A 27,979-nucleotide genomic window follows, 5' to 3' on the forward strand; every position below is an offset into this window, starting at 1 on the left:
TTTGGAGGCCAAATCAACACCTTGAATTTGTTGTCATGTTCCTCAAACTGTTCCTGAACCATGTGTGCTGAAAGAGGCCACTGCTATTAGGGAATACCGTTGCCCTGAAGGGGTGAACTTGGTCTGCAATAATGTTAGGTAGGTAGTAGGTGTCAAGTAGGCATTTTCTGCTGCCTAATCTAGAACCTGTTCCACACATTTTGACCAAAAAAAAGACTGGTGCTGGTGCTACAAAGCTGGCACTGACCAACACAGCACCAGAAAATTTCTGGTCTCAAAGTTGGAACCACGGGCATCAGTGGCTATGGGAGGAGCTACAAGGAAGTCGCTGGTGTTTTTCATAAAACATGAGTGAAATCAGAAATCACTACATTCAGGCAACCTTCAAATGCACTATGTAAAAACATTTAAAATCATTAAAAGCAAGCAAAGCAGATGTGTTCTGTTCACCGTTGTGTTACATTACATTAATGACATTTAGCAGACGCTCTTATCCAAAGTGACATACAACATACCCAGAGCAGCCTGGGGAGCAGTTAGGTACCTTGCTCAAGGGTCCAGGGACTCAAACCAGTGACCTTCTGGTCCCAAAGCTGCTTCTCTAACCTTGAGGCCATGGCTTCCACCATGAACAGGAACAATTTTACAGTATACCATCACTTATTGTAGAAAATAGTGTTTTTACACAATATTTTAAACACACTCTTTTCGTTCCGCATGTTAGATTTGGCACAGTTTTATGCCGGATGCCCTTCCTAACGCAACCCTCTCCAATTTATCCGGGCTTGGGACCGGCACCAAGAGTACACTTATGCACCCCCAGTGGCTGGATTAAGGATCTGCTTTGAGTCCTTTCTTGTTTGCCATAGTGATGGCTAGTTTGACAGACGAAGTGAGGCAAGAGTCACCATGGAACATGATGTTTGCGGCTGATATTGTGATATGTGGTGAAAGTAGAAAGGAGGTTGAGTTGGGTTTGGAGAGATGGAGGGATGCATTGGAACGAAGAGGAATGAAGGTGAGCAGGAGCAAAACAATACATGTGCATCAATGAGAATGGGGATGAGAGTGTAGTGAAGATGCAAGGAGTAGACGTAAAGAAAGTTGGTGAATTCAAGTATCAGGGGTCAACTGTGCAGGAAAATGGGGGCTGCGGTAGTGAGGTGAGAAAGAGAGTGCAGGCAGGGTGGAGAAGGATTTCAGGAGTCATTTGTGATCGGAAAGTCCCAGCAAAAGTGAAAGGTAAGATGTATAAGACAGTAGTGAGAGCAGCTGTGATGTATGGATTGGAGACCGTACCCTTAACGAAGAGACAGGAGGCAAAGTTGGAGGTGGCGGAGTTGAGGATGTTAAGGTTTGTGATGGGAGGTTGGACAGGATAAGGAACGAGCACATCAGAGGGACAGCACATGTGGAGAGCTTGGGAATGAAGCTAAGAGAGATGAGACTGAGATGGTACGGGCACATCCTGAGAAGAGATGTAGAGCATGTGGGAAGGAGAATGTTGAGGATGGAGCTGCCAGGCAAACGAAAACAAGGAAGGCCAAAGAGGAGATCCATGGATGTGGTGAGAGAGAGCATGAAAGTGGCAGGTGTGGTAGAGAAGGATGAGGAGGACAGGGAGCAATGGAGACGAAAGATCTGCTGTGGCGACCCCTAATCAGGAGCAGCCAAAAGAAGATTTTAGACACACCCTGGTCAACGAGCCCATACCATTCCCCTTGAAGACATGTCCAGTCCTTTATTAACTTGGATGGAGTGTGGTGTGGTGTGGTTTTCGAAAGAGTCGGTTCTTTGAATCGGATCTTTTTGATGAACATTGTGAGTTGACTCAAATATGAATATGTTGCTTTTTCCCCCCAGTTTTATTTATTACTTTACACATATGTAGATGTGATCAATACCGTTAAACTTGCACTGTAATTTAATCAAAATGTTTCCATGAAACCCTCAATATCTGAGCTGTTCTTTAATGTGAATCATGAGTCGAGTGTTTGACTCTTTGTTTTGTGAATGAGGCATGACAAAGAGGATCTGTTTGCAAATTTTATTTTTTTTTAAAGGTCAGTGTAAAGATTTAATGAAACAACAAATTCAAGCCGCGACCCGACCCCGGATAAGCGGAAGAAGACGAGACGAGACAAATTCAAGCCACAACAAGGACAATCAGAGGTCACTGCAGGAGCCGAGAGTGTCGATTCTTCTTGGCGAGCCGAGTCAAATGATACGACTCACTGAGAAGAGCCGAACTTCTTTATTTAAAGAAAGCTGTTTCTACAAATAACACGAAAATAATTACTATGAAGATTCAGATTAGAAATCCTACTCAAGGGTAGAAAGTCAACATTGGTGAGTTTAAATACTGTAAAATTTATTTCCTTCAGCTTTGCCACATTCGTTCATATGATACTTCCGGGTTTATACAGCGCGCACTTGATTGTGTGGCAAAACGTCATAATAAAAGCTCTCACCGGACTATATCATCAGTTCGGCTCAATTCATATTTCTGTAAATTATTTGTTGTATCTTTTATTTATATATACACGTTTTTAAAAATATTTCTTTATTTCATATTTATATGTACAGTATGTGCATATCTTTTATATTTTTGACATTTATTTTCATGTATTTCGGAATATTAAGATATACATATAGTCTGCTTGTGTCGTGGTAGTTTTATTATTATTATTATTATTATTATTATTATACAAGTACATTTTTCTCACTAGCACTTATAATTATTTCTTTAAGAATGTATAAGTAGATATGGATTGCTTGTTTGTTGCAATTTTTTAATTGCTATTTCTCTTGAATAATTAAAAAGTTTCCTTCCAGGGCTTATTATTAAACACTGTGTGTGTGTGGGGGGGGGAGTGTTTAACAACATTGTGGTACTGATGACCATATTGTGGATGGTGTTTGTATTTTCATGTACATAAAGGGTACAAGCGACCTATATGAGACTTTTATTTTAAAATCTAGGTGCAGGTTGACTTAATTATGCAGTGATTTCGTAGCTTCACATGTCTCACTTCTCCGTGAAATACTCGAAGCGCTTGTGTTCTTTAACTACCCGTTTTCCTTAAACCCCGCCCTCCTGTGCTTTGATTGGCTCATTCAGAAGCGGACGCTGTCCTCCAAACAGTTATAATGAACAACAAAACGAGTATAACTAAAGAAAAGTCATACAGATTAAAATCAGATTTTATATTTATATCCGAATTAAAGAGTCGAGTTGCTACGGCAATGTCGAGTGACCAGTCAGCGACCAATCATGGCGCAGGGAGGGGCGTGGTTTTGGCAAAACGGGTGCGAAAGAAATAGCGCTGGATGAAACGTTGGGAGTTTCTCAATGTCGAGGCTCTTTCCTTGGTAGGACGAGTCCTTCAGAGGCCTGGCAAGACTCCTTCCGAGCATTCCTCGGAGAACACACAATCATGGAACGGTCTAACGAGTGTGCAGATGTGCGTCATTGAAAAGGTTCCGCCTTCAATATTCCGCGCGACAATTTAAAAAAAATAGTGGAAATAATAATATTTTCATCGTAATAATGGAGGCGGCGTGGCTGTTTGTGCTCTTCAAATATTTTGTTGAAATGGAGGAAGAAATTGAAATGGAGCACCGGCGGCAGTCTCTCAGGAGGAGGAGGAGGCTGTACTGCCGGCTCCTCTGCCAGCGGCGGGCTCAGGTCGGTCAAAGATATTAGATATTTTTATTTTTAAATGTAGGACAGACAGGTAGTACAGAGACCGGGGGTTCATGCACACAAGATAATAACTTGTGCGCACAAGACTACTAGTTCCCATGAGATAACTTATTCCCACGAGATAATAACTTGTGTACAAGATAACTAGTTCCCATGAGATGATAATTTGTGTACAAAACAACTAGTTCCCACGAGATAATAACTTGTGTACAAGATAACTAGTTCCCACGAGATAACTTGTGTACAAAATAACTTGTTCCCACAAGAAAATAACTAGTTCCCACGAGATAATAACTTGTGTACAAAATAACTTGTTCTCACAACATAACTTGTGTACAAAATAACTAGTTCCCACGAGATAACTTGTGTACAAAATAACTTGTTCTCACAAGAAAATAACTAGTTCCCACGAGATAATAACTTGTCCAAAGTAACTACTTCCCACAAGAAAATAACTAGTTCCCACAAGATAATAACTTGTCCAAAATAACTACTTCCCACAAGAAAATAACTAGTTCCCATGAGATAATAACTTGTGTACAAAATAACTACTTCCCACAAGATAACTAGTTCCCACGAGATAATACCTCGTGTACAAGATAACTTGTTCCTACAAGATAACTTGTGTACAAAATAACTTGTTCCCACAAGAAGATAACTAGTTCCCACGAGATAATAACTTGTCCAAAGTAACTACTTCCCACAAGATGATAACTAGTTCCCACGAGATAACTTGTGTACAAAATAACTACTTCCCACAAGAAGATAACTAGTTCCCATGAGATAATACCTCGTGTACAAAATAACTTGTTCCTACAAGAAGATAACTAGTTCCCACAAGATAACTTGTGTACAAAATAACTACTTCCCACAAGATGATAACTAGTTCCCATGAGATAATGCCTCGTGTACAAAATAACTTGTTCCTACAAGAAGATAACTAGTTCCCACAAGATATCTAGTTCCCACGAGATAACTTGTGTACAAAATAACTTGTTCCCACAAGAAGATAACTCGTTCCCACGAGATAACAACTCGTGTACAAAATAACTACTATCCCACAAGATGATAACTAGTTCCCACGAGATAATACCTCGTGTACAAAATAACTAGTTCCCACAAGATATCTAGTCCCCACAAGATATCTAGTTCCCACGAGATAACTTGTGTACAAAATAACTTGTTCCCACAAGAAGATAATTAGTTCCCTTGAGATAATAACTAGTGTACAAAATAACTAGTTCCAACAAAATAATAACTTGTGTATATAAAATTTAAAAAACCCCACCTTTCGGGACTTTAGGAGCTCTGTCGTTACACTAAATTGGCTGGTTAAATATCTTTCATTTTCTATTCCCACCATTTCCTTTTAACCTCATGATTTTGCAACCAAGAACCTTCATGCTCCCCTGTCAGCAAATGAAATTAAGTGTCCATCATTATTTAATGAGAGTCCAGATTTGTAGTTATCATATCACTTATCAGTGAGGAGAAAAGTTGACTAATGCTGTTAGAGAAAGGGAAGGAGTTTAAATCCCTCTTGGTTGACACCCCTCCCTACCTTTAAAAGGCCACCATGATGTGGTTGATGGTGTTACTTTGTAAAGACATCAGATTTGAGTTGGTACACATGTAATAACAAAGGCACAAACAAATTCTATAAATGAAAATCAGGACTTCTTTAAATGTTGTGCAGGTCCGTCATTACTGTGCCATCAACGCCACTGTACCTGTGCTCCAGAGGTACTTTGGGAACGAGGACACCCACCCAGACTTTGCGCTGGGCCGAGAGGCCATACAGCAGCTCCTGGTGGCCCTGAAGACGGAGAGGCAGCATGGATGGGGCCCAACTCTGGAGACTTTGGTGTTCCTGTTCTGGCTGGTCACCGGCTCCGCTTACAGGCTTGTGTCCAGAGTTTTTAATATACCTCTTCCGACCGTCCACAGGGTCATCCATAGGATGGCAGATGAGGTGGTGGCCGTCCTTCCCCAGTTCGTCTGCCTCCCATGCACACAGGAAGAAGTCCAGGTGGTCGGGGAGGGTTTTGCCCAGTTGGCTCGGGACCATGTTTTTGCCAAGGCAGCTGGGGCAATAGACTTCTGCTACATTAGAATTAAATGTCCCGGAGGCCCTAACAGTCATGACAACCGGTACAGGAAGCTGTTCCCGTCAATGGTGCTCCAGGCCGTCTGTGACCACCAGGGTCGCTTCATTGACAGTTTTGTGGGTTACCCAAGAAGCGTCCATGATGCGCACATCTTGAAGAACAGCCCCATCTACACTAAACGGACTTACCCTCCACCTGGGTATTTCATCCTTGCTGATGGTAGTTACCCGTGTCTACAGGAACCCCTGGCTCTTATCACACCGTACAAGAGGCCAGTAAGAGGCATTGCAGAACAACGGTTCAATTACCATCATGCCAGAGCTCATGCAATCATCAAGCATACCTTCGGAATGATGAAAACCCGCTTCAGGTGCATCTTTTTAGAACCACTTGAAGTACATCCACAATTTGTTCCCAAGGTGACGAACTATTCAAGAGATTCTGTAGTGAATCCTAATATCCTAATCACAATTTGTTGTCCTGGTTGTCCATATGTCTTTCTCGCTTTGCCTTGTGCACAGGTGGTGACTGCATGTGTCATTTTACACAACATATGCCTCGAGGTTGGGGATGACCTACCACCAGAAGAGGCGGTCCAGAAGGAGGACGACCAGCCCCCTGCTGAGTGCGAAGTTGGGGACAGTCAGAATGGAGCTGCATGGCGCACAGCTTTGGCCAATGAGGTGTCGTCGCTTCAGGAGGCACCTCTCGACCACGACTATTTTGCCCAGGTGAATACCATGACCTACTGTACATCACTACACATTTTCTTCGAGTATCTTCATACTACAACCTGCTTAAACGTACCAGCGTAACTGTATTTTATAAAATGACTAACCTAATACCTTCTCCTTCTCTCTGCAGTCTTGAAACATCAATGTCGACATCAACATCACATCACCTCATTTGTTTTATCTATGCAATAAAATTTGCGTATTATTGTTAAACTGTTGTCTGCAAACCTTATTTACACATAAGATATATTTAGGCGCTGCCTAAAAGCAGAGCTCCCGACAAGTGTAAAACTTGTTGATAAGCAGCAGCCAGAGCGGTCACTTATTATTCATGTTCCGGGCGGAGTGGTCAGCCCAGGAAGCTGTATTTATTCTGCTAGACACTTGCTGCTGTGTTTATATTCCCCGTGTGCCTCTGTTTGTGTGCTGTTTATTGAGTTATGTTCAGTGCATTGGTTTAACTGAGGTTTAGTACGAGGCCTTGAGTGCAGAAGTGGTGAACTGTTACTAGTAGAGCTGGGACTTGAGCTCAGCCAAAACTTAGCCAGATACCAAAAAAGCAACAGGGCAAAGGATTTTGCAAGGGATTTGCGGCAGGCTGCCAGGTCGCGCCGTTGTGTGTAGCTGTCGATGTTGATTTTTAAAGTAACTCAGTAAATTACAAAGAGAAATGAATACTTAAGTCTGAGTGAAAAATACTGTAGCAAGCGTGCAGCATGGAAGAAGATTCTAGAGACAGAAATCTTAGGCCCTGTCCACACGGCAACGGATTCAGGTGAATCCGATACAATTGTTTATCGTTTCGGCCTGGCGTCCACACGGCACCGGCATTTTGGGTGCCCCAAAATGCAATCTTTTGAGAATGGGTTCCAGAGTGGAAAGATCTGGCAACATTGCCGTTGCGAAGTCGTCTGGATGAGTAGAACGGATTTGTTTACGATGACGTCACAACCACATGACTGCGAGTGCTTCACGCCGGGTAGAAGTGTAACGAACTCGATGCGAGTTGTCAACAAATCCTATAACTTGGTTCATGAAACGCGCTTACAAAATATTTTCACTGTGAATATTTATTGTGTAATGGTGCAAAGAGAGAGAGAGAGAGAATAGCCCTTAGGGCAGAGTCAATCCCGCCAGCAAAAATAGGGGAAAAAAGGAGCGATCTCACCTCTTCAGATGTTGGTTTAAGTCCTACAATACATTCCTCAAAAAGGGCGTAGAAGAACAAATTAATCCATCAACGTGTAGCATTCAATTTATTCCGGACCTTTAAAGACACCGCCTTCCGCGTAGAATCATACGTCATCCTCGCCGCCATATTGGATGGGTCAAAGCGGAGAATAAAGATGCCTCATTCATGTGCTGCGTTTAACTGTACCAACAGGTTTACCGTCCAAACGAGATCACATGGGATTACCTTTCACAGGTGAGACTGGAAAAATACTTTTCATTGTATTTGGTCATTATAACGTAATTTTACGAACAGATTTTTCTGACTTTGTGGCTAATATGAAGTCTCGCGCATAATAGTTTATGCGCATGCGTCCTTACTTCTTCTATTGTTCTGGTGTTTCCGAAGGGACCGTCTTACAGCGCACCTAGAGGTGTGGCATGTGTATTGCATCGTTTTCAGCAAGCGTTGCGTTGCCATATGGACCTGATATTTTACTGATCGTTGCCCATGTGGACGCGATATTTTTTTAAATAACATCTCGTTGCCGTTGTCGTGTGGATGTAGCCTTAGTTTTTCGGTCGTTAGCCTGTGCTACTTGCTCTTGATAGCATTGGCTTGACCGCTTTATTAGCATCGTTAACACTACTGATGAACGCTACACCCGCTGGAAAGTTACTTCACTGCTGCGCTGACTCACGGTTAAGCTCGTGTTGGCCTTCGAGAAGGCCTAGGGTGATCAATTTTGGGTCCCTCCCACTATAAATCAAAACCTGATTGGTTAATTCATCAGTCACTTCCTACATAACACATACACTGCCATGGCCTTCTGTCCCGGCAATGAAGTCCTAACCAATGAGTGAGCAGCTCTAAACTCTTCTCAGCCTAGAGACAACAAACACTCATTGGATAACTTGATTTTAATGTTTTCAGGACAGTAACCCTTTCATTTCTGAAGCAAATTTGATAGAAAATGAGGCCGAATTAGAAGAGAATAATTATAAGGAAAGAAATTAAATATAACATTTGAAATACTGATATGTTTGGGCCGTCTCTGAAGGCCTCGAAGGCCCCTCTGGAGCGCAGAGGCTAACAGTGCACGTTTGGCGAAGTCGTAGAGGTTTGGTTGGTCCTTGGTTGAGCAGAGCGAGGTGTGTAACGTTCAGAGCAGAGTCTGTGAACGTTACTCTGCAAAATTGTGTGTGTTTTTACAAACATGCTACGTTAATTATTTTTGGTTTTTTAGTTGTCATGGTGCTCGGTGTACGGTCTACAGTGTTCGATGCTATACTCGTTTTAAAAAGCAAATTAAAAATAAGCGCCCCATCAATTTTATGGAAATAAAGATACAGATTTCGTTGTCCGGTGGTCAAGCGTTTGAGATACGTTGCCTTACACTTTCCCTGTGGTGGTACACAGACGTTGTTCATATGATCGCAAAAATCAGGTCGATGCTTTACCATACTCTCTTAAGTATGAAGCTTTGATATGATCGGACATTGTACCATGAAATACAACAATCAAGAAAAAAAAAGCACCAAAGTCAAAACAAGGTCAATTTAAAGCATTTATTTATTTTTACTTTTCTGCCAAACGCTCCAAGAGTGCAAAGAACCGATTGGCGCGCTCTCTGGCCTCAGCCGCCCGTCTTTCATCAGCCTCTCGCTGATACTGTAGATCCTCTTTCAACAGCGCGAGGAAGGGATCCTCTCTCTCGCGCCTCCTTTTCCTTCCTCGCCTCTGCCTTGCTCTCTCTCCATCGCTTTCCTCCTCCTCTTCCTCCTCCTCGTCTTTCTTTCCTCTGCTTTCTCGTAAAGCTTGTGTAGCGCTTGGGCCTGGTTTGTCCTCTGGGATCGAGGCAATCGGGCAGGGGGGCGAGAATGACGCCAACTGCCCTAATGCCTCGTCCATGAGAGCAAACCAGGGCCAAGTGGCTGCCGTTGGTTTTCCGTCTTCTGTGCCCTGTCCCGAGCGAGGACACTTGCATTCCTAAACAGTGAAGACCAAACTTGGCTTAGTGTAATGGCTCAAACAGAATTTCTATTTTACTACTATTGTACTGCACTACGTACATCTCGGCTTACAATTCAAGTGAACACGCAATAATCCTGTCCATGCACACTCTCTCACCTTGTATTTCGTTTTTAAATTGTCCCACTTTTTTTTTGCTTGGGTGTGGGTGACCCGGCCTCCTATCCCCAGCTTGTCCAAAATAATCCTATATGAACGAAAAATCAGATCATACAGCTATTCAGCTACTTCGTGAGCAATACACTCAACGGACACTTTAATAGGAACTTGTTCTTGATTCTAAGATCCCTGTTCTTGGCTGCAGGACTGGAACCCAATGTGTTGTTCTTTCTCCTGTTGCGTGCTGAGATGCTTTTCTGCTCACCACGGTTGTAAAGAGTGATTATATGAGTTACTGTATCCTTCCTGGCAAAAAAGCTTGAACCATTAAAGTGCTGGTGACACGAACATGACTCTGCAATTTCTTAAATAAACTATACAACATGGCAAACATGTTAGATTTCTGTTATAATTACGTGAAAAGCAGCTGTTGTTACGCGAATATCCAACTTTTAATTGCACAGCGCAAGAAAACTGGGTCCGTGGCTCGCGGCCATGTTGTGACGTCAGCGGGAGAACACGCTGCGGTTCACTGGCTGTTCTACTCAATGGAAATGGCGCATGAAAACGCTGGTGAACTCTCTAGTGCTCGCTCTTCAACAACCAAATACTGGTACTTTAAGCAGTGATCATGATGGCATGATTTTATCTGATTTTAAATAAATGAGATTGATAATAATGTGAATGTTCACAACTCGTACATACAAACTCTGCAGCTTCTGATTCAGCAGCTGCGTCATACTCCGCAAAAACATCAGCAAGAACCTACAATATAAATGGAAATGCAATACACCAAGCTCAAATGACTTTTGGAAAGTATAATTTCTACATTTTTTCTACATATTCTTGAAGTCGGTCATCGGGGTACTTGCTACCGTTCCCTAACAACGCATGGCAAAGGGTAAAGTGTAGTGTTGCTACGAGTACTTGCTAAAGCCTCCGGTGGAAGATCCTCGATGCGCTGATAAGACATACAGTTCTACAGAACACACAAGTGTCACGATAATCACAAAACAGATGCAAATTGTTAAAATACCTAATTTTTAAGCAATCATGTATTGATCTCTTCCGAATAGAATCTATGATAGCCTACCCTCTTTACCCTTTGCCTCTCGTTGCTAGGCGGCAGTTACATGAAAGCCGCAAGCTTTCACAAGCAAATACATGACTGATATCACGCCGACTTTATGATTACATTTATGATTATCATGAATGTGTACTCTATGATGTGTACTCTATGAGCGCTCTGGAGCGAGTCACTTCCAAGATGGCCGCGCAGACCGCAGTGTTACTATTTTTAGCATCATGTCGGAGCACTCTATAGCTCTACGTACCTTTATCTTATGTCGTTTCTCAACACATGTTCTGACAGTTGGACTGTCTTTGGAGGAGTCGGCTTGTCCCAGGCGACTGCTGGATCCGGCATAGCTACTAGTAGACCCCCTCCGGAATACTGTAGGCACTGCTGATGGTAGCAGCACACGTTTGTGCTGAACTGAACACCCAAGAGATTCCTTTAAGCTGGGAAGGGTGTCAAAACAATCCAAATCGAAGTGTTCAGAGCACAGGACGGATGTTGGTGAGGGCTCCCACTTGTCACGAGTGCGCCTGACTTGCTTCACCCACTTCGCATGCAGCTCGGGATCTCTGGGAAACTTGAATAAACTTACCCCATCCTTGTGGGTTTTGGAGCAAAAGCCGGCAACACAACGCGAAGGCATAATAACTATATATATATATATATATATATATATATATATATATATATATATATATATATAAAAAATGAGTAAGCATGTGGCTCAATACATGAGCGAGGCACAGAAAGGAATTGGCAGTAACACCAGAGGAGCCAAGCACCAGCTACTGGTCGATAGAACAGTCGCCCGAGACTGTAAGAAGAGACAGACCAACCTGTGCACTGCCTGGATTGACTACAAGAAAGCCTACGACTCAATGCCACACACATGGATACTGGAATGTCTGGAACTGTATAAGATCAACAGGAACCTAAGGACCTTCATCCAGAACTCAATGGAAATGTGGAAGACAACCCTAGAGGCCAACTCAAAACCCATTGCCCAAGTCAACATCAAGTGCGGCATATACCAAGGAGATGCGCTATCACCACTGCTATTCTGCATAGGCCTGAACCCCCTCAGTCAGATCATCACGAAGAGCGGCTACGGGTACCGATTCCGTAGTGGGGCAACAATCAGCCACCTGCTCTACATGGATAACATCAAGCTGTATGCCAGGAATGAGCGAGAAATAGACTCGCTGATCCACACCACCCGGATCTACAGCAATGACATAGGGATGTCATTCGGATTGGACAAGTGTGGCCGGATGGTCTCAAAGAGAGGCAAGATCATCCGGACTGAGGGGATTGACCTACCAGAGGGCAACATAGGTGATATCCAAGACAGCTACAAGTACCTTGGCATTCCACAGGCTAATGGAAACCATGAAGAGGCCACAAGGAAGTCAACCACAGCCAAATACCTCCAGAGAGTAAGGCAGGTCCTGAAAAGTCAGCTGAATGGTAAGAACAAGGTCCGAGCCATCAACATGTACGCACTACCAGTCATCAGATACCCCGCTGGTATCATAAACTGGCCAAAGAAGGAGATAGAAGCCACAGATATCAAGACTAGAAAGCTCCTCACCATGCATAGAGGGTTCCACCCCAAGTCCAGCACCCTGAGACTATACACTAAGCGGAAAGAGGGAGGCCGAGGGCTAGTGAGCGTCAAGACCACGGTCCAGGATGAAACATCGAAAATCCGAGAATACATCAGAAAGATGGCCCCAAAGGATGAACTGCTAAGTGAATGTCTCAGGCAGCAGAACCCTGATGAGAGTGCAGAGGAGGAGGAGGAACAGACAACCCGGAGTGACAAACCCCTACATGGCATGTACCACCGTCAGATAGAGGAAGTGGCTGATATCAAGAAATCCTACCAGTGGCTGGATAATGCAGGACTAACAGACAGCACAGAGGCACTAATCATGGCAGCACAAGAACAGGCCATAAGCACAAGAGCCATAGAGGCCAGGATCTACCAGAGTAGATCAGACCCAAGATGCAGACTGTGCAAAGAAGCCCCTGAAACAGTCCAGCACATAGTAGCAGGGTGTAAGATGCTAGCTGGATCAGCGTACATGGAGAGGCACAACCAAGTGGCTGGGATAGTATACAGGAACATCTGCAACCAGTATGGAATAGAAGTACCCAAGTCCCAATGGGCCATACCACAGAAGGTGGCTGAGAACAACAGGGCCAAGGTTCTGTGGGACTTCAGCTTCCAGACTGACAAACAGATCCTGGCTAACCAACCGGACATAGTGGTGGTGGACAAAGAGCAGAAGAGGGTGGTGGCGATAGATGTGGCGATCCCAGCTGACGCCAACATCAAGAAGAAGGAACATGAGAAACTTGAGAAGTATCAAGGGTTGAAAGAGCAGCTGGAACGGATGTGGAAGGTCAAGGGTTGCGTGGTCCCCGTGGTAGTGGGGGCACTTGGGGCAGTAACCCCCAAACTGGGAGAGTGGCTCCAGCAAATCCCAGGAACAACATCTGAAGCCTCAGTCCAGAAGAGTGCAGTACTAGGAACATCGAAGATACTGCGCAGAACCCTCAAACTCCCAGGCCTCTGGTAGAGGACCCGAGCTTGAGGATGACATGGATACCACCCCCCCGCCGGGGGTGAGAAGGAGATTTTATATATATTAGTGCTGTCAAAAATGTCGCGTTATTAATGCGTTAACTTGACTCAATTTTAACGGCGATAATTTTTTTATCGCGAGATTAACACTCTGTGACATGATGCCACGCCCCGCACAGCCAGAGTCCTCTGCCCTCCCCCGAAGAGCCACGGTGCTCGGCTAAGGTTTCGTTTTCCCATCGGCGGCTCCAGCCCCACTTTGCAGTGGCTGTGACAAGACGTGTTATGCTCTGCAATAAAAAAAAAAACAAAAAACCATTGGTACAACCAGTGTTCGAACTATGCCGATATTTTCGGGGGGGGGTCCCTTATTTTCCCTTGGGGGGGTGCTTGCGCTTGTCTCAGAGCGCGGCTCTCCATCGCGCGCTCACTTCGGATATGCAAATGCTTCCCATTACACACGATTGCTATGTCAATAAACATCATTTTGACAATATTTTAGAGACCCCCCCCAACATTTCCCAAGTCATGTTTTCAAGGGATCTCATGTCTGTTTCAGGGGATCTCGGATCCCCCGAGTACCCCCGTAGTTCGAACGGTGAGCAAGCCCATTCACTTTTTTATGCTGATAAGAGAATTACAATGGTTTTTCATGTGACAAAAATGTGCGATTAAATTGCGATTAATCGCGAGTTAACTATGACAGTCGCGACATTAATCGCGATTAAATATTTTAATCGCTTGACAGCACTAATATTATATATAATAAATGTATAATAAAAATACTAATAATGACAAACTGAACACCTGCCGCATCAACAACAAACTGGTAAGTGAGGAGGAAGGTTCTTTCGCTGACGTCATATAGCTCCTCCTCCTCTTTCGTCTCCTGGGTGCTGCAGCCCTGTCAAATTTGCCCAGATAGCTGCGTTTATCATAACTTGTAAAATAGGCGCCTTCGTGAATTAATATATGGATCATCGGGAATTACTTTTTATGTTATAAAACATCGCCTAAGATGTCAAAAACGTGTCATCAGCACTTTAATCTGTCCATTTTTCTCTGACCCTCTCTTATCAAGGTGTTTGTTTCCACCCACAGAACTCTCGCTCACTCGCTCGATGTTGTTTTGTTTGTCGCACCATTCTGTGTAAACTCCAGGAGATCAGCAGTTTCTGAAATATTCAAACCGGTATCTTTTACCCCTTTTCCACCAAATCAGTTCCAGGGCTGGTTCGGGGCCAGTGCTGGTGCTGGTTCACAACTTGTTCAACTTGCGAGCCAGCTGAGAACCAGTTTGCTTTTCCATAGCTCACGGTGCTAAGGGAAGCCACGTCATTACGTCGCTGTATACATCAGTTCCGTCGCTACGTTTGCATAAACCTTGGCGCGAATATCGAAGCAACAACAACACGGAAGAAGCAGCAGCAGCAACAACAAGAATAAAAATAATGGATGACATCGCGTTTGTACAGCTGCTGCTTCTCGTCGCTTAAAAATGGCGATCTTTCGCGGTCTTGTTATTGTTGTTGGTCTTAACAACTCCACCCCCCGCTGACGTAAGCGGTTCTTTCCTCTGGCCCAGCAGAGAGTTGGTGCTAGCCTGGAACCGTTTTTTCTGGCCCCAGAGCCAGTTCTTTGTCAGTGGAAACAGAAAACCCGGTTCCAAACTAAGCACTGGCCCCGAACCAGCCCTGGAACTGCTTTGGTGGAAAAGGGGCATTTGAGATCACATCCTGATGTTTGAACACTGTAAACATTAACTGAAGCTCTTGATTTGTATCTGCATGATTTTCAAGGGATTGGTTGATTAGAGAACTGCATCAAAGAGTTAAAGTGGCCCGTGAGTGTATTTCTACTCCCTAAACAAAATCTCACTGCGTTCGCTTCTCACCGATATCCGTTGGAGGCCGTGTCCCTCTCACCAGTGAAAAGGTGTTGGTGTTGAACACGGAGGTTTATAAACGCCTCGGTTTGTTCCTTCGACCCTGTTTAAAAAAAAAATAAAATAAAATCTGAAAATTTCAGTGATGCACATATCTTACATTGTTATTACTAGTGTAATTAACAGATAAGTTCTAGACGTTTCTATTTCATACACAAATGTTAAGTTTGAAGAGAGTAACACGAAGCCAGCTAACATCATCAAGCAAAGATCTTTGACGCCACGTCATCGAATCCTACCGTAGGATTCTATGATCCTTCGAATTCTTCCAAGGACCGAGTCCTTCATTCAGAGGATTTTCAAGGTCTGGAACCTTGGCGTGAGCCTATACGCACGTACAAGGTGGGACCTTTTCAATGACGCACACCTGCTAGACTGTTCCATTTCCATGATGTGTTCTCTGAATGGTGGGAGGAATCCTACCCAGAGCCACGTCAAGGGAAGTTCAAAATGCTTCATCGTCACATGATTCATGTTAGATAGTTCCAGGAAGTTCTAGGTAATCAGTTAATCTTTGTTTGCAATAGACGTCACTTCCAGTAGCGATCCGTCTCATTACGTATTCAGGTTTCCAGCTGACGGACAGGCATCGTATTTGTTTACAGTCAGTTCGCAGTAGTTTCTTGTCTTTCGCTTCCAGATTGTTGCTCTGTATTTAGATGTTCAAACCGATCAAATCGAAAAAAAAAAAAGACCAAAAGGTATTATAGGATACCAAAAGAAGTCGTGCACAAGGGTGAAAGAACAAAAAACAGCTCACGAACCTTTCACTGTGTTCGAAAGGAATCGAGAGGCCACGTGCTCGTGTTTGCAGAGATCGTTTTCTTAAAGGCATGTACATCGATGCATTTATGGATCGAAAATCAAATGTTCTTTTAATGTTAGATAAGTGTTCTTACGTTTTGGATGTCGTAAAACAAACCGTCGATGAAACTGGTTTGTAGGCCGGCCTCGATCGAAGCTCGATTGTTTACGGGGTTTTTTTTTCCCAGGTTGTCCAATGACGTCGATTCGTAAGCCTGAGCTACGTTTGAAATGTCATGAAATAAAATGTATGTTATCGTTGCAGCAGCTCCGACTCGAATCACATCCTACACTTCGGCTTACATTACATTACTCACCCTCGCGAATTTTAACAAGACGATTATTGTCCTTTAGAAGTCTTATTCCAACATCACGAACCCAGCCACAAATAGAAAAGTTATCGGCGTCAAGACGTTTTCAAAGCTTTCATTTGATTCTTCGTGATGTTTGGACGACCAGATAATTGGAAACGTCCAGAAACTGTATGTTTGGAAAGTTATTGAAATCGCGCCGTCTTTTTTAAGCTGTAGGGATCCAATCCATCAGGCCATCCTTAAAAAAAAATCCGTTTCCTGTCCACCAGGTGAGCAAAAAAATTTTCAGTCGGGAGGGATTTATATATATATATATATATATATATATATATATATATATATATATATATATAGATGGATAAGAAATCGCATTGCTGTGTTTGCTTTTTCTTTCAGTACTTTTTTATTACAAAAGCAGACGCATTTAATAAAATGACAGTTTAATCAACTGAAACTTGTACAAAAACTTTAAGTTAGCATTTTAAATGCTGACTGCAACATTTGCAAAACTTTTACAAAGGTACTTAAAATGTCCGACACGCGGACTTTTTGTAGTTCTAAATCGAGTGTTAGGCCTAGTTCGGATGAAATTACACTATTAAAATGATCACTGAATGATTTGTTTTTCTGAATCTTTACTATTTTGTTGTTCGCTAGAATACCATTTTGCGATTTCACACTTAAGCAAATGTTTGAAAACTCCGGATCTCCGTCCTTCATGGTGGCGGACATTTTTTGTGCCGCACGGCGCATGCGCAGAGCTGATTCAGTTCTATATTCTGTGTGGAACGCAGGGCTTTCCACAAGCGCCGGCTGCCACCATACAGCCGACTACTTTAATGACTATTATTTTTGTAGCCCACAGGCTCTAAATATTAATTTTCGATTTTAATAAAATTAAATGTTTATCTAACGGACTGACAATAATGTCAAACTGAACCGCACTCATTTAAGTTGTGATTCGCGCTGTTTGTACCGATAATAACCACAAATTCCCCGCCGACTAGTTGATCAAGGGAGAGTAACTCATCCGCCGCCCCAACATGCGGTGTGTGCGCGCACTCGGCGGAGGCAGTAGTGTGTCGGGGCCGTCGGAGGAAACAGAAGCAGAGATGACGCTTATTTTGTCTCCGGTAAGCCAGTCTTCTCTCGTTCAATTACGTGCTGGCATCAAAAGACACCGTTGGTTGTAAATGAAATCAAACTGAGTGGTTGGAGTGTATTTTCATCAGGGCTTTGAACCAGAATTTTTTTCCTATTGGTTCGTTCCGAACAGAAACGGAATTTTAACATTTCCGGTTTTGGGTTCCACCATTAAATAGACGTTCCCGAACTGGTTAGAACAAAAAATTACGTTAATTACGTTCCCTGTCAGCTGTTTAACAAATGGCTATAAAATTATGTCTCTGTCTCATCCAGCTTAAGCCAAATGTAGGCTAATTCTATTACAACCTTCATTAAATAAGACAAGAAATAATTCAAAACAATTATTATTTCAAATGTTGGCGATTTGGATTCTCAGTACGTCTTCCCATCTACACAAACAGAAAAAGTGCCAAAAATGAAAGATAATTTGTTTAGTGTGTTACCAAAGGCTAGTCAGGCCCTATACAGGGCTTTCCACAAGCACCGGCTGCCGGCCATACAGCCAGCACACAATTAAGTCCAGCCGGCTACTTTAATGACTATTATTTTTGTAGCCCACAGGTTCTAAATATTAATTTTCGATTTTAATAAAATTAAATGTTTATCTAATGGACTGACAATGTCAAACTGAACCGCACTCATTTAAGTTGTGATTCGCGCGGTTTGTACCGATAATAACCACAAATTCCCCGCCGACTTCGCTGATCCGCGGCCCCGACATGCGGTGTGCGCGTGCGCGCACTCAGCAGAGGCAGTAGTGTGCGTGCGCGCGCACTCAGCGGAGTTTATTTTGTGTTTAACACCCCCCCCCCCGGCTGGCTACTTATTTGTCATGGCTGGCTAGTATGAGCCTTAGTGGAAAGCCCTGTATGCATTGATAGGCTAACAGAGGTTAACGTCATTTAATGTTCGCGAGCCTCTCATTAACATGGACAAATATATTGATATCGTGTTTGAAATTGACGTTTTTGAATAACGATAGACTGCAATATTTACCTCTTATTTAAGATGTGGAGACGTGATAGTAGTCCACCCTCCCGCTCTCTCCATTCAGTCAGCGAACGTCACACAGGAAGTGAACCCCAGCGGGTCATAGAAACTTGCGCAGGAGAAGAATGACTTTTTTATTTGTAGGCTACGGAAACTTTGAGGAACGAAATAAAAACCGGTATTAACCCGTTAACATTATTTTTAATAAGCGTTTCTGTTCCGGAACATAAAAAATAATAAAGTTTCTGGTTTCATTTCTGTTCCATGTGAAATAGAAAAAGTTCCCGGTTTTCGTTTTCGTTCCTTGAACCGGTTCAAAGCCCTGATTTTCATACACAAATGGAGAAATGTTGGCTGAGTGTGTAATTGTGTCGCCCCACTGCAGACCGTTGTCGTTGTTAATTCATAGCATGCTCAACTGCGTGAATGTGTCATGCACCGAAAATAAGAGATTTACAAGCCAGGAACGCCTCATGATGCAATACGCAAGAAAAGAAAGAAGATTTACTGCCATTTTACTTTGTATTTGAGTAAAGTGAATAAATAAATGGTGTGTGGAAAATACATTTAATCCTGGGAACTGCGTGCACAGGAGTTTATTTTGTGTTTACTCCCCCCCCCGGCTACTTATTTGTCATGGCTGGCTAGTATGAGCCTTAGTGGAAAGCCCTGGGAATGCGGAAATGCCAAGTTCGATTTTAGATTTATGAACCCGAAAAAAAAAAGTCAAAAAAACCTGGGGGCGTTGTGGCTCAGGTGGATAAGGCGCCACACCATAAATCTGGGGACCCGGGTTCAATTGCGACCCGAGGTCATTTCCCGATCCCTCCCCGTCTCTCTCTCTCTCCTGCTCATTTCCTGTCTCTACACTGTCCTATCCAATAAAGGTGAAAAAAGCCCCAAAAATATATTTTTTTAAGTCGAAAAACCGGCTTAAAAAAAAGTTTCAATCGCACAAACGGCACTCACCCGGCCGGTGGACCAGAAACAGAACATTTTTTAATAAATGGCCTCACTTAAACATTTTTTTTTCTTGATAATCTCGAGTTTGCTTTTGGTTTGAGTCTGTTAACTGTCAGATGGAGAATGTTTTCCACAAACATTCAATTTCAAATGCAAAAGTGCGAAGTAACTGCGCGTAAGCAGACCGTTATTTGTAAGCAGTTATTTGCAGTTCGCTCAGCCAATCAGAAGGGTGTAAAAATAATTTGAATAATAAATGGATTTACACGACTACCATCCCTAAATAAAAGAAAAGTTTTCGGCATGATTAGACATACATTCACTGGCCACTTTATTAGAAACACCCATCCATCCACCTACTGTTTGATGCGGTTCTGTAATCAGCCGATCCCTTGACAGCAGAACGATGCGTAAAATCACGCAGATACAAATCAAGAGCTTCAGTTAATTAATGTTCAACCGTCAGAATGGGAAAAATTGTGACTTTCTTTCACTGTGGCATGGGTGTTGGTTTGAGCCAGATGGACTGCTGGTTTGAGTATTTCAGAAACTAATGATCTCCTGGGGTTTTCACACACAACGGTCTCTAGAGTTTATACAGAATGGTGCGAAAAACAAAAAACAAACACTGAGTGAGCGACAGTTCTGTGGGTGGAAACAAACGCCTTGTTGATGAGAGGTTTACACCAAACACTAACAAATTGTCCTGGTTACAGCGATCATACATAGCCAACGAGATGTCAATAAAGCTTCTAGCAATTCAGCATCAATGAGCGTGTGTGCGCAGTCAACCTTACAATGTGTCTATTTGTACAATGTTGCAATATAGAGGCCGCGTTATAACGGTTTTTTTCGCTAGCGGCTGTCAACTACTACGCGACAATGCCGAACGGATGAGCGCTGGGCGGAGATGTTCGCGTACTTCAAGAGTAGGGAGATTCCTTACAGCAATATCAGCCAGCTTTGCCAGTTTGCCATGTGCCTATCTGGCGCCAATGCTCCAGTTGAGCGAATATTTTCACTCATGAGCAACACCTGGACTGACGAGAGGAATCGCATGACCGCGCCTACTCTCGAAGCCTTGCTCATTACCCCGGGCCAATTTCGACGATACTTGCTCACAGTTTCACAGCAGGCTCTCGGGCAATAAAGCCCGATATACAATAAAATGGCGTCTTCTTTAGGGTGGGTGGGTTGTGTTTCTGAAACATTTTTTGTTGTCTTTCATCCGTTTCATCTGTCTTTAATCTGTATCACAGATTGTCTTGACTTGTTTGATGCTGTTGTCAACTCAGGGTTCACGTTTTCAAAATAGTTAATAGCCGACACTGGTTAAGATTAAACAGAGGCATTTTGGGTAAAGGTTCGGAGGTGACAACGATTAGGCTCATGCGCTCATTCCTGTTACAATGCATAGCCTATTGTTTAAAAAAAAAGTTCATCGCATAAAATATTGATGTTAATATGCAAGCAATGCATTTTCTTGGCGTTTTCACAAAGGTGAAATAAATCAGTTGAAATTTAGGCTATCGGCCCATTCCATATCATCACATCTGTCGTCTGATTTTCTTACTTCATCTGAATTGTGATAGAAGTACATGTAAGAAAATACTTGATTATTCTCTGAAATGTTGATAAAAGTGAGCTTCTACAAAATGATAAAAGCACCTGTCTGAGCCATGGTTTGAGTCGGCGCATGTTTACATCAAAACGTGTGTGTGTGCACGAGCTGGGTGCGATTCGCTGGGGGGATGGTGGGGATCATCCCCCCCTCTGGTTTTTATCTCTGCTGAAAAAAAATCCTCGGGGACAACCCAGTCAATAAAACAAACAAACCAAAAAAAAAAGTTGACATGACAGGCATGTTGTGACACAGTTTTCTATGGTCTACATTGCACTCACTTTCAAAATGACCCGAAGTGGCAGCTTTGATGTTCACGAACGTCCCCAGCAAATAGATAATAACAATATCTTTGTGTTCTATGCAGGGATGCAAACAGAGTGCCTTTTGGCGGATGCCGCCTTTTTCACGGCCGATTTTTTTTTTGAGGGGGGACGTTGGAGTGTCTGATTATAATTTCCAAGTAAATTCTGTATTAAAATTACTAAATAAGCAAATCCGTTACAGTCCATGAAACAGGAAGTATAAGGATGAGAAAAAAAAACAGTTTAAATCGGAAAGCTGCGCACAATGTGAACTGCGCCATCAGAGCAAACTGTTCATTTAGTATTCATGTATTTTAGTGATTTTCGAGTCACTGTCCATTTAATCCGGAGGGAGAGAAACATCACAGCAACGCGACAAGCAATGCGAACTTTGTTGTGTTAGTGTTCATGTATTAAGCCCATGTTTACATTAGACCGTATCAGCGGATCATCAGATTAACGTTTTTAAAACGATTAGTGTGCACACAGCAACACCAATAGACGATTTGCGTGCACACAGCAACGCCAATACACAGATACGCTCGGCTCCGCAGGCATCCTGCGCTCCAAATCACTCCGCCCTGAACAGCGAGTGCCCTCTGGAGGGTGCGCACTCCGGCCCTGCGCAGCTCACAGAGCGCGCGAGTGAAGCGCACAAGCCACGATTCGGTACTGAGCCGCTGTGTGTGTGATCCCAGCGCATATCACTTACCACTTGCAAGTGGAAGGATGGCAAGCCTAAAGACAATCATAACTACACAATGGGCAGTATTTGCATCAGTATTTGCAGTATTTTCATACTTTTATACTCTTTAATGAAAGGTGATACAAGGCGGAAGTCCGCGCCGTTTTTCAGCAGTCGCGTCACATGACCAACGCCAGCGAATCAGGAAGGTGGATGTCACAGTGACGTTGTCCAATGACGACGCCAGCTAGAGCTCAGCACAGCGTATCCGCGTATTTTCAATGTTTACACAGCACCGGACCAGACACGAACTGGATTGAACATGTGGACCCTGGCGGATTCCCGTTTCCCGGCGGTTTAATGTAAACGGACAGTGCATCCGCGAAGAAAACGAGACAGATACGGTCTAATGTAAACTTGGCCTTAGTCAGAGAGATAGGAAGATGAATTTACTATCTCTGGTTTAGTGTTCGTTTTCATTTAGTGTTATTCATTTGATATCATCGGATGTTATTGAGCTGTTAGCCTATTGTTACCTTAATTTTGTGACATTTCATGATTTAAAAAAAAAAACATCCCCCCTTCTGGTTTTTTGACAAATCGCACCCTGTGCACGAGTATCACGGTCACGCGCAAAGTGTCCCGGTTTTAGGCTACGTTCACACTGCAGGCTGAAGTGACTCAAATCCGATCTTTTCGCCCATATGTGACCTGTATCCGATCTTTTATTGACAATATGAACGACACAGATCCGATTTTTTCAAATCCGACCCAGGCCGTTTGGATATGTGGTCCTAATTCCGATTCCTATCCGCTCTTTTCATACGCGACTTCAGTCTGAACCGCCAGGTCGCATTCATCCGACTTACACATCATCAACAAGCCACAAACGTCACTATTCTGCGCTGAAGTAGGCGGCGGGTCTCTCAAAAAAGTTACAACAACATGGCGCATAATCACGGGCGCAGTTAGAGGGTGGGACGAGTCAGATTTAAATTCACCTCGTTCGGTCCCCCCCACTTATAGGGAGGAAAAAACGTCTATGCTGTCTTTCTTTGCATAAGGCAAACCTCACGGAAAAATCAAAAGACTAATTACCATTCGGTTTATTGAGGTGCACGGCAGTGTATACATAGTTGCAACAACTCACATAAAACAAAACAAAGGCTGATATTCGGTTGGTTGAGCTGCGCAGACTGCACAGGTTGCGAGCTCGAGCTTGGTTGGTATGGTTACTAACAACAAGTTTGACAGGCATATCAGGGTTGGGGTTGGTTTGCTGGCAGCTTTGTCCCCCCCAGTTTTTTGTCCCCCCCAGTTCAAAAAACGTATCTGCGCCCCTACGCATGACATCAATGCGAGGGACACTTCGGGCTGTGAAGGTTCTGAATCTTCTCAATGGAAGGACGCAGAGGTTAGGGAGCTGATTTCCATTTGGGGGGATGCAGCTATTCAAGCTAGATTGGATGGGTCATACCGCAACCGGGCGGTTTTACTTCCGTAAACACTGGCCATGCTCACTGCGTGTGACGTCGTCGTATCCTGCAATGCGCATGCGGAACACTTTTAGGTCGCTTTTCGTTCATACTGAGGATCACATACAAGTCGCATATATTTGTTAATGTGAACGACCTCACAAAAAAAATCGGATTTCACAAAAAAATTGGAATTGAGCATTAAGCCTTGCAGTGTGAACGTAGCGTTAGACTCGGGAAATCTGGTCACCCTGCAAGAAGTTCTTGTGTTAATGGACCAGACTCCATTTTTGGATCATTGATCCCTTTTGACTGAGAACACCCTGCATGCATGGTTTTATGTTGGCTTCTGGCACATCCATACAGTTTTAAATACAATACCTACAATTTACAACAGTTTGTTTTTACTGCGTTTATTTAATTCCTGAGCTCCTATCTGTAACAAGGAGTGATGTTGCATCCCATTAATACACTTTACAATAGACTACTGCATTGTAATAGAACAGACCAGGCAAAATAATTGGGGGTCTTTTTTAATGGGCCCCAACTCGTGGTGGGCCACAGGTTGAGAATCCCTGCCTGTTACTTTGATTCAGATGCACTGATATTTCTAAAATACAATCTGATTTTTAAACCTCTTTAAAAGAAGTGTATCACAAACAGTGTGTTCTGCTGCAACTCTATTGCACACTGCTAGTGAACTCCAGAGAAACTCCACAATCCGCCATTACTGTAAAAACAGTGGCTCGGGTCTTGCCTGGCCTCTGAAGGACCCGACTTGGAAGGACTTGTCCTACCAAGGAAGCATCCTACCTTGTGAGGCATCGAGCTAAAGTGATTAACGCTATTAATAGCAATTTATTTTGGCATTAACACATGCTCTGCTTGACTTTACTTTACTCTGACGGAACTAATTTACAACGACACCGAAAATACTTACATTTAAATGAATATTGCGCTGTCGGCGATACTTCGGTCTCTTTGTCCGCCATTTTAAAAAGACTCTCACTGTGCTTCTCAATGTCAAGGAAGGATCCTTATCTGGCTGCAGTTCAAGCGTGCTACGTCATCAATGTGCGCACCAAGGTGCTTTAAGAACGCTGAGGGTACACTTTCTATGCATCCTTGAAAATTATCAAAATGACTTGGTGGAATGTCAAGGATTCTAGATATCAAAACAGTCCTTGAAATTCAGCCAGTCAAGGGTCCTTCCTTGACAGTTTTAAGAAACGTATCGGGAAGCGCGAATGAATAAAACCCTTTGTGTTCTTTAACTACCCGTTTACCGAAACCCCGCCCTCCTGCGCTTTGATTGGCTGGTTCAGACACGGAAGCAGCGCTCTAAACCGTTAAAGAACAACAAAAACAATAGCAAATATTTCGCTCAGGAAAAGTCCTATAGATTTACAAAAAAAATCGCGAATGTTAGGTTTTATATATGCTTTATATCCGAGGTAAGGAGTTTAATTGCTACGGCAACGTCGAATGTCCATTCAGCGACCAATCATGGCGCAAGGGCGTGGTTTTAACCCTACGGATGCGGAAGTAAAACGCTGCTGGATAAAATTAAGAGCTTGTGTGTGAATGTTTATTACCCTGGTGCTCAAGAAGTTAGAGGGCTGGTAATGTTATCTGGAGTTTGAGACGTTTTTCAGCTTTAAAAATTTCGTGAGTATTTTTTTAAATGTTTTATTATTATTATTATTATTATTATTATTGTAGGTGCTGTAGATGTAGAATTTAAATCTACCTGTCCTGCTGTGTTTATTTTAATTATAAGTTGATAGTAACTGACATCTGGACAGTCAGCTGTTTTTAAGGTAGAGACTTTAGAGAGAGAGAGATTATATACTTCTGATATATTAATTAGGCTTGAATTGATTTTGTAGAAAAGTGTAAATGTGATTTTGTATTTTAGACTCCTTTCCGCATGCACTTAATTTTTGTTATATTTCATTATCTTTTATCCTTGTGCATTCTATTGCATTATCTTTTTAATCATTAAATTTTTATTACTCGGTTTAACAGCACTTTGAGCTCTTATAGGTGTGAAGTTTTTATTATTCTTGCTAATACTACATTAGAAATAGATCTCCATTAAAAAAAAACACACACACAATTATAATTAGTATAAAATATAATAATTATGGAACAGTTTTAGAACTCCAGTCTTAAAGGGCCAGTGTGGAAGTAAATCTGCTGTACACAAGAAGCTCTTTACTTGTGGCATGGGTGGTGTCTGAAGTTTGGATTTTACCAAATTTAGTATTATTATTTATTATTATTATTATTATTATTATTATTATTATTATTATTATTATTGTACTGGAGCGAGTGATGAAGTGAGTAATGTACGTGTCTCTCTCTCCCTGACCCTGTAAATATCTGCCTGAAACCATGCCCAGTTAATGAGAATCTATGAGCATGTCTGTAGTTGTGTCGATATTTGTAGTACACTAATAGTACAGGGTTAAAATTGCTTACGATGAACTGAAGCACTAGACATCCTGATGTTCAGCAAAGTAACCATCGTCTACTAGTGGGGTGATTTTAGTAATGATAATGAATCACCCATTCTACAACATGCTGCTGGAGGAAAATAATCAGTGACATGGTAGCATGAAGCGGCGATAGCGTTAAGAATCCAAAGTCGATTTATCTTTCTACGACAGCACGTCATGAGATGTTTTATTCCTCTTTATACACAACAGCACTTTGCCAACAGTAACCATTTTTTTTTATTTTGTAAAGAAAAACACTTTGTACTTTTTTTTAAATCCGTTTATACAATTTTTTTTCTTATTACATTTCATGTTATCGAACATCTACAAAACAACTTGGCGCTTGTTATCACTTTGCATTTCTGTTGAAATTAATAAGACAGTTTTAAAAAAACAAACAAACCTGCAACTTGTCATATTACCAAGAAACCACCAAGTGTAAACGCCTGCATCCTGAAGATGTCAGAAATCTTAGTTGCAGTTTTGCCTCTGATGCCTTTTCCTCTAAACGCTGGCACTGGAGACTCGTATAAGAAACCCAGATCAACAATTAGAGACTTTTTTTTTTTTTAAGTCCTTGTGAATGAGCGGTTACTATAGATATCATAATGTATTAGACTTTCAGTGTTCAGTCAATTCATTTCCATAGTGACTCACAAGAGTTATAAAAGCACCAACATCTAAAGATAATGAAAAATATGTCGAAACTTTCACATTGTACAGTCCTATCGTCCACTAAAACACCCTATAAAGTGTTTTATTATTCAAAACTCATTGCGTCAGGTGTTGAATTTTTCAGCTGAAAATGTATTTTAGCAAACGGTTTTGAAATTAATTCTTTATTTCCATCATGGTCGTATGAAAACATCCTTTCTATCGATGGTTCTAAAAGTAAAATGAACGTCTGTCTTAATATTTAATATTTTGTGTGGATGTTACGCAGTCGGCCATCTTGGACACCTGGAATCACTTTTTCAGCCTCGGCTCCCAGGACATGAAGGCGGAATTGTCGTAAAAATGATGTGGTTCGTAACAATGGAATAACTCTTGGGTTCATTTCCTTGTATTAGAGTGCTGTGGAAATTATTCCTTTTCTTTCTTTTTTTTTTTTGTTTGTTCATAAACTGGTTCAGTGGGTCAGCATTCATGTGAACACATCCACAGAGAGAGCAGTGTGTAAAGGAATGTGATTTTAACATGGCAAGAGACTTTGAATATAACAAGGCCACGTTGTTCACATGGATCAGGTGTGGACAAGTTACACACACACACAGCCTTTATAACATCCATCAGCGGTTAAGTCAACAGAATTTTTAGGTGTGTGTGTGTTGCAGGTTGCCAGCATGGCACAGAAGGTGCTTGTGACGGGGGGAGCGGGTTATATAGGCAGTCACTGTGTGGTGGAGCTGATCGAGGCGGGATATCAGCCTGTCGTCATCGACAACTTTAGCAATGCTGTTCGAGGTAAGGAAGGTAAGGTAACCTGACAGGCTAAGGGTGTGTGTGTGTGTGTTTAATCTCATCTCACCTTTGCCTGTTTAACTGACATTTTTTTGGTGGAACCACATTTAATTTATGTTCTACATCTTAATTTAACCCTTTAATTTCATTTGGTTTTACTTTATATGAGCTGCACTTCATTCCTTTACTGAGTAATAAATAAAGAACCTCTCTTTCTTTTCTGGCACGCTGTCTATCTCTCCATGTCTTGTT

At 42.4% G+C, this 27,979-nt stretch overlaps 3 protein-coding genes across 5 annotated transcripts in view; 2 read left to right on the top strand and 1 right to left on the bottom strand.

Moving 5' to 3' along the window:
• The first annotated feature begins 2,877 nt into the window (after positions 1-2,877).
• LOC132894072 (putative nuclease HARBI1) lies at positions 2,878-6,761 on the top strand. The gene is made up of 4 exons (XM_060933330.1): positions 2,878-3,688; positions 5,403-6,233; positions 6,336-6,545; positions 6,679-6,761. The coding sequence occupies exons 1-4, from the start codon at positions 3,551-3,553 to the stop codon at positions 6,682-6,684; spliced, it is 1,185 nt and encodes a 394-aa protein (XP_060789313.1). The 5' UTR covers positions 2,878-3,550; the 3' UTR covers positions 6,685-6,761.
• A 2,512-nt stretch (positions 6,762-9,273) lies between these two features.
• On the bottom strand, positions 9,274-25,008 carry LOC132894074 (uncharacterized). The gene is made up of 4 exons (XM_060933335.1): positions 24,706-25,008; positions 15,412-15,505; positions 9,850-9,937; positions 9,274-9,708 (listed from the first exon to the last, which is right to left on the bottom strand). Exons 1-4 carry the CDS (start codon positions 24,755-24,757, stop codon positions 9,298-9,300), a joined length of 645 nt encoding a protein of 214 aa, XP_060789318.1. The 5' UTR covers positions 24,758-25,008; the 3' UTR covers positions 9,274-9,297.
• Positions 25,009-25,299: 291 nt separating this feature from the next.
• The window catches only part of gale (UDP-galactose-4-epimerase), a 29,564-nt gene continuing 26,884 nt past the window's right edge, over positions 25,300-27,979 (top strand). The window contains exons 1-2 of one of the 3 annotated variants that reach the window (XM_060933333.1): positions 25,300-25,433; positions 27,584-27,739. In XM_060933333.1, coding sequence (XP_060789316.1) covers positions 27,610-27,739 — 130 coding nt within the window. In that variant the 5' untranslated portion in view covers positions 25,300-25,433; positions 27,584-27,609. The remainder of the gene's footprint in view (positions 25,434-27,583; positions 27,740-27,979) is intronic. The other 2 variants (XM_060933332.1, XM_060933334.1) reach the window with 2 other exon arrangements.

Source organism: Neoarius graeffei, chromosome 11 (genome assembly GCF_027579695.1).
Source record: "Neoarius graeffei isolate fNeoGra1 chromosome 11, fNeoGra1.pri, whole genome shotgun sequence".
In the NCBI taxonomy this organism is placed as follows: domain Eukaryota; kingdom Metazoa; phylum Chordata; class Actinopteri; order Siluriformes; family Ariidae; genus Neoarius; species Neoarius graeffei.